This window comes from Vespula pensylvanica, chromosome 6, assembly GCF_014466175.1.
Source record: "Vespula pensylvanica isolate Volc-1 chromosome 6, ASM1446617v1, whole genome shotgun sequence".
Taxonomy (NCBI): domain Eukaryota; kingdom Metazoa; phylum Arthropoda; class Insecta; order Hymenoptera; family Vespidae; genus Vespula; species Vespula pensylvanica.
The window spans coordinates 3,577,198-3,584,697 of NC_057690.1; the positions used below are offsets into that span (position 1 = coordinate 3,577,198).

General features: G+C 32.2%; 1 protein-coding gene and 1 long non-coding RNA gene across 2 annotated transcripts in view; both read left to right on the forward strand.

The window, feature by feature from the left end:
- The window catches only part of LOC122630225, a 19,108-nt gene that overhangs the window by 6,751 nt on the left and 4,857 nt on the right, over positions 1-7,500 (forward strand). The window lies entirely within an intron of this gene.
- The window catches only part of LOC122630221, a 14,106-nt gene that overhangs the window by 6,268 nt on the left and 338 nt on the right, over positions 1-7,500 (forward strand). The window contains exons 2-4 of the mRNA XM_043814495.1: positions 6,056-6,152; positions 6,328-6,643; positions 6,909-7,500. The exon at positions 6,909-7,500 is cut by the window's right edge and continues 338 nt beyond it. Coding sequence (XP_043670430.1) covers positions 6,056-6,152; positions 6,328-6,643; positions 6,909-7,360 — 865 coding nt within the window. The 3' untranslated portion in view covers positions 7,361-7,500. The remainder of the gene's footprint in view (positions 1-6,055; positions 6,153-6,327; positions 6,644-6,908) is intronic.

The following is a 7,500-nucleotide window of genomic DNA, read 5'->3' on the forward strand; positions in this document are numbered from 1 at the left end:
ATAAATAAATAAAAAGAAAAAGAAAAGTGAAGATATGAAAAAAAAAAAAAAGAATATCACTACGTTCGTATAACGTATATATATCTATCTATATCTACGCGGTTTCTACTATATCAGCTGACGCGTAAAAGTATCCAACGAAAGCGAACACCAGCTGAGAGAAGAGGAATCTGCTCGTGTTATACATATACAGTGATAAAACAAAAACAAAACAAAGTTTTACCACGTCCCCGTGTCGTGTCGGTTACTACGTTAAACGACAATTTATGAACTCTCAGGTTAATCGATTCCCGACACCCCTCCCCCCCCTCCTTGACGTTTTATGATAACATTTTTTTCTTCCCACTCTCCCTTCCCGCCATATCTCTAACATAAATAATTAATAATACGTGATATAACGATAGAACAAACGTAATTCTGTAAAACAGGTTTTCAGAATTTGAATATATAATGAACGATTATATCCTATCGGTAAAAATGATTTATCGTTTTTTTCTTTCTTTCTCTATGTCTCTCTCTCTCTCTCTCTTTTATTTTTGCGAAGAAATATTAAAACAACGTACATCCTAAGTCTTCAATCTTTACCAAGAAAGCATAGAATAGATCAAAAGTTTCTAGGTGGATTAAAATTTCTTAGATCGGTCAAAAGTTCCTTCCTATAGATGATTAAAACTATAAATTACACTCTTTCGAGTATCTTTTTAAGTTAATTCTTTTCCCCTTCAGAACATAAAAGTACAAGGCAAGGTAATTTTTTACAATTTGTAAATAAAGTGATCTAAAAGGTCTGGAGAGAGGGAATACAAATTGATTTTTAAAATCACCTAGAGACTTCTAGTCCATCCTGTAACAGTTTCCTTTTTCTCTTTTGTCGTTTTGTCGTTGTCATTTTAACTGCTACTAGTAGTATAATAGTATCATCTACTAGTTTCTCAAAGTAACCAACGGTAGAATTACCACAATATATGTGTGTATTTCTATATATATATATATATATATATATATATATATATATATATATATATATCGAACATGATCACCAACATGAATCAAACGACATTGATGAAGAGATATACCGGCTTTGGACGTGTTACATGCGAGAAAAATGGCTGCTGAGAACCGAACGGATATCCTAATGAGCGTTGTCGTCGTCAACTCGAAAAGCAATGACGACGACCACGACTATACTGAGAAATGAATTAACTTCTTCGAGGATACTAACACACGCACACACGCGTTCGGTTTTTTTTTCTTTTTTCCCTTTTCTAATTAATATGATTTACATTCAAAATAAAATAGATGCAAATAAAAAATTTGGTGGAATAATGAGTAACTGAATTCAAAGCTGAATATCTGTGTATAATGAAACAAAAAACTTTGTGAAATTGGCATCATTACGATACTGTAGTATTGCAATATTACAAAGATTGTAATATTATATAATTGATTTTATACGATAAGATTAAGTTATTTTTTTTTTCTTACTCTAAAAATGGCGGCTGTAAAAACGTCAAGTGCTCCATTCGGATCTATATTTTTTTTTTATTCTTTTGTTTGTTTAATTTTTTTAGTTTTTATTCTCCTTTTTTTTTGGCTTATTGAAGAATAACAAAGAGAACGAGTAGATTTTTTTTTCTAATGGCTCGAGCCATTGTTATTGTTCTCGGGCTCGTTAATTATTCTGAGACCTCCCCAGTTGTTTGATAAGAACCACCGTCGCCGTCGCCATTTTCGAATAGCTCGATTCCTTGTTTATTTAAAATCATCAAACTAAGGGAGAACGAATAATCCCTGGTTAGACGATGCTTTTTTTTCTTTTCGAATTTGTTCTACTTTATTCGAGCTAATTTTCACGAACTTTTGTCATTTATTATTACGTTCGTTTGTCCAACGTTTTCAAACGTTTGTACGAGTTTGTTCGTTCGCTATGTGTGTAGGTTCTTTGAACGATTATTTGAACGATTATAAAGTCATTTGAATTTTTTTACATGGCTTTATAATATTTTCATGCGCTTTCATCTCATTTTTTACTGCTTTATTATTATTATTATTATTATTATTATTATTATTATTATTATTATTATTATTATTATTATTATTATCATTATCATTATCATCGATGTAATTTTAATCAAGTATATTTATCTAACGATATAATTATTAAGGATAAGTGTGGATAAAATTTTATCGATTTGTTCGAAAGATTTTAAATAATTCGATGAAATATCGTATGATTCTTCGGTAAAGACATTTTATTTGTTTATAAAAATTTCTTATTTATTTCTAGAAAAAGTAATTGCATACTACCGATAAACAGAATGTTTTGTAACAAGTCGCTTTTTATCTTTAGCTTGTTTAAAAGAATTAATATAATTCGATGAAATATTGTAGAATAAAATGTCGTATGAATTTTGTTTTCTCTTTTTAAAAAAGAAATAAAAAAGGTGTCACAAGATGGCAGTACCAGGGAGCAAAACCGATTCTGTTCACGGATTTTTTGTCGATTTACGAGTTCGTTAAACCGATCAAAATATTTGGGTCAAATGGCCCGTAATTGAATATCGACGTTTCTCTCTCTCTCTCTCTCTCTCTTTCTCTCTCTTTCTCTCTCTCTCCCTATCTATCTATCTATCTATCTGTCTCTTTCCAACGACCATCCGTCAATTTCTCTACTGAACGCCAATCGCGATTAACCAACGACTATTTTCAACCGTATTTCATCGTGCGTTTGTATTTGTGCTATTATGCGATACAAATTCTTTTTCTTTTCTTTTTTCTCTTTTTTCTTTTTTTTAAGTGAAAGAGAACAAGCACAGAGTTCAAAAGCAGTTAATTGAATTGTTATTACATAATTAGATATATCATTAGTAATTACAAAGATATTATTATAAATAATTAGACTAATTAACAAAAATATTATCATACAATAATCGAAATAAAAATAATTTTTTCTTTTTCTTTCTTTTTTGTTTTTATATTCACACGACTTTTTAAAATAGTTGTGTTCTTCAAGATAAAACATAAAATTTGATGAATTAGAAAAATAAACTGTTTAGAAATAATCGAAATAGATATTTATATATTCGTTGGTAACGCTGTGCCAATGACTCTAAGTTAGTCATGATTTCAATATTTCTTACGCAAGAGAGTAGAACAATCAATGGATAGCCATCTTTCAATGCGATCGATTTCCACACTCCTCTGTTTTATTAGTACGATCGGCACTTGTCCAATCTAGTCCTAACTTTTTTCTCTATCTCTCTCTTTTTTATTTACATTCTCCTTGAATTCTAAATACAAAAAATGAAGAAGTTTCAGTGTATTTTCGTTTGATAATATTTCAAGAATATTGATCATATTACATTTATTATAACACTATATTATCCAAGTATATAATATTATATTAAATAACAAAAATATTACTAACAAAAACTAAATATTATTATTATTATATATAACATAATAGTAATATTTATTATATACCAGAAACATTGCAATGCATACTAAATAGTTTGATAAGAAATATTCTTTCTTTCTTTTTTTTTTTTTTTTCAATATATAACTATTGATAATAATTGATTTCTAAGATCACCTAGACATTTTTGGACGAAAACCTTTCGCACTTTTGTGTTATATTTATTCTACAATATTACATTATATATTTCCATACACATATATATCTATCGTAATATAATAAATATTATAATAGAACAAATATATATTTATATAAAAAATTTTTAAACGACTTTATAGTATATCATAGAATCGATGATGTTAGATCAGGTTGAATCACTATATACACAGAGAAGCGTGGGACATAATCCTCGTTTTGAAGCGTTACTGTGCCGATTGTGTCAAGGTTGTTTTTGCAGGGAGTCTCTCTCTCTCTCTCTCTCTCTCTCTTTCTCTCTCTCTTTCTCGCTTTCTGTATGAGCCGTGAACGCGCCTCTCAAAATGGAGGCTCGGTTGCTCTATCTTGAAAAGGCATTCCGTTCTTGCTTGCTTGCTTGCTTGCTTGCTAGTTCGGTTGCTTGCTCGCTCGTTGGCCTCGTGAAAGGAAAAACAGTCCGAAGGAAATTTTTTTCTTTTTCTTTCTCTTCTCTTTTTTTTTTGTTTCTCTCAAGTCTCCTCGATCTATGATAGGAATTATTTTCAAATCTTTACGGACCTTCTCGTCCTAACTTTTTGCCCACCTCGGAAGATTTCTGTTTTCATATTTTTCGTTTTTCTTCAATTTTTTCCTCGTTCGTTCTTTTTTTATTTTGTATTTTCTTTTCTTTCTTTCTTTTTCTTTTTCTTTTCCTTTTCTTTTCTTTTTTCTTTTTTTTTTTTGAAAGTTCACTTTGAACAGTACAATGTAACGAACGTCATGGAACGTTGGTCTCTTTGGCTACTGTTTACTGTTACAGAATGGGGTCGAAAGTTTGTAGGTGATCTTATAAATCAATTATTCCTTTTCGGATGTGCTAGTGAAGCTTGTAGTTTTACAGTTTAACAACATCAAATGTTAGTCCGAATGGTCTCGTGAACGAGAACATAATTAATTTTTTAAATTATTTACTACTACTACTACTACTACTACTACTACTACTACTACTACTACTACTACTACTACTACTACTACTACTATTACTACTACTACTACTACTAGTACTACTACTACTGGTACTACTACTACTACTAGTACTACGATTACTGCTACTATAGTCATGATTTCTTATTTCTCAATCTCTTCCCCACTCACTAGCTTTCTATTTCTTTTTCTATTTCTTTTTTTTTTATACACCAGTTTTTATAAGTCTTTACACATGGCCTAAAATAAATATCACAATTTTTAATAAGCGGTATTATCTCGGAAGAATATCTCAGGCAGTGAAAAAAGATGATAATAATAATTATAATAATACTAATAATAATACTAATAATAATAATAATACGTAATTGTTTCTTACATGAAATTTTTGTATATATATATATATATATATATATATATATATATATATAATCGAATATTAAATGAACTAAGTGTAATTGATATTAAATGTTGTTGGTAAATTATTGGATTGACCTACAAAAAGATATTATACCATTCGGGAAAATAAAACGTTAAAAATTTTCCCATTATTTATTGATCAATCCAATACTATTATGCTATCAGATAAAAAAATACGAATTTTATTTAATTAGATACAAAATATTGATAATTCTCAGACACAAAATATAGATTAACCCGCGATATTTGATAAGAACGAATAATAATTAATATTGTTCCCTCGATATAAGTAATCAACGAAAGAAAAAAAAAAAAAAGAAAACCTTCTATAAATTGTTAAAAACAAAAATGTAATTTACGTCGTTTCGTTCTTTGAAGAAAAAGAAGAATGCAGAGAAAACTACTAGTTCAGATCGATAACAGGAATTTTATTAGTATACTCTATTAAAACACGGAGATTGATTAACCCCGATGTTTTACAACAAGGATTTAAATAATGACCGATATTTTCACTATCTAAATAACAAAAACACTCGTCTAATTGTTAGTTCCTTATTTCAAGTTATTAGAAAAAAAAAAAAAAAACGAAAGAGAGAAAAAGAAACAGAAAAAAAAAAACAATCAAAGAAAATTATTATTTTGCATAAAAACAAAACTGGTAATCCAAACCGATAACAAGAAACATATTTGATTAGAACTCGGCCAAAGAGTTAGATATAGTATGCAGTTAGTAGCAGTCATAGTCTTTTTAACGTGCATGCCGTAGTTTCACGCGCATTTCCTCGATCCTCAACCGGATACGAGGAAACCACTTTACGCGGCGTTACTCCTAATCGACGATTTCTGCATTCTACTCGACCACACAATTGCGTCATCTTCCGCGTATTCCTGATTTCTACGCACACCCCTTCTACACACACACATATGTATATATTGTTCGTATATACTATATTCATATCGAAAGAGATACCCACGTTGTTCACAAGTAAATAATTACTATTTAATTCTGATAAACGTAGGATTAACAAAGATAATTTGTCTTTATTTTCTGTTCTTCATCAGGTATCAAAATGAACTTCCGAAGAAGATCAAGTCACGTGGTAAGGACGCTCATCTCAATCACGAGGAATTGGTTCAAGCGATGAAATGGAAACAAACAGTGAGTGAAACCATCGATAATGTCCGATGAAATTTTCATTCGATTCGAGTGAATCCCGACAAATTTCTAATCTTTAATCAATCGTTTTTTTTTCTCTTTTCTCTTCTTTTCTTTTCTTTTCTTTTTTTTTTAATTTTTTGTTTCCTCTTCCCTCTTCTCTTCTATGTTTCTCCAGCGCGGAAAGTATTATCCACAGCTTTCCTACCTGATCAAAGTGAACACACCACGCGCCGTAATGGCGGAGACAAAGAAGGCATTCAAAAAACTTCCGAATTTGGAACAGGCGATTACCGCTTTGTCGAATTTGAAAGGTGTCGGTACTACGATGGCATCGGCGTTACTTGCTGCAGCATCACCGGAAAGTGCGCCCTTCATGGCGGACGAGTGTCTTATGGCGATACCCGAGATCGAGGGTATAGATTATACCACCAAGGAATACCTCAACTTTGTCCAGCACATTCAGAACACCGTCGAGAGGTTGAACAAACAGAGTGAGTAGTAGTAGTAATATAACCTTTTAAATTCGATCGTTTGTAGCCCGATGCTCGTTTGTGGGACTTGTAAAAAAGAAAGAAAAAGAAAAATAAAAATAAAAATAGAAGTAGAAGTAAAAAAAAAAAAAATAACAATAACAATAACAATAATAAAAGATACAAATAAAAAAAAAAGAGTATAAAGAAAGAAAAAAAAAAAAAAAGTCCGAGAGAATATAAAAAGAACATGCATAAGGAGGATGAATATCATTGTGAATTTCAGCGTCAAATGGTAAATCATGGAGCCCTCACAGGGTGGAACTGGCACTATGGACCCATTACGTTGCGTCTGAATTAAAACCAGAGTTGTTGGACGGTATACCGGGTTCCACGGAAAACGGTAATTCGCATCCGTCTAGCAACGGCGAAGCGACGGAACCATCGGACGACAGCAATCAAGAGGGTGCCGTGGTAGTGGTTGCGAACGGCAAAGAGCCAGGCAGCATCGACCCGGCGGCCATTGACGAAAACAGCACGACCACGTCCTTCACTGAGGATTCTATGGATAAACCTGCCACTCCCATAACCGTAGCTGTTCCGAGCGAGGATACGAACGATTCTCTCGCTACGAATGAAAACGATGATAGTAACAATACGCCACGGTTAACGGACAGCGAGGACACCGAGGACTCGCAAGACGTTCAGGAGCCGCCCACTAAGAAGAGTAAGAAGTGACCCACCAGCATAGACCAACAACGCGTTACGATGATGATGATGACAACGACGAGTAGTAGCAGCAGCAGCAGCAGCAGCAACAGCAGCGGCAGCGGCAGCAGCGGCAGCGGCAGCAATAGCAGCGGCAGCAACAGCTGTGG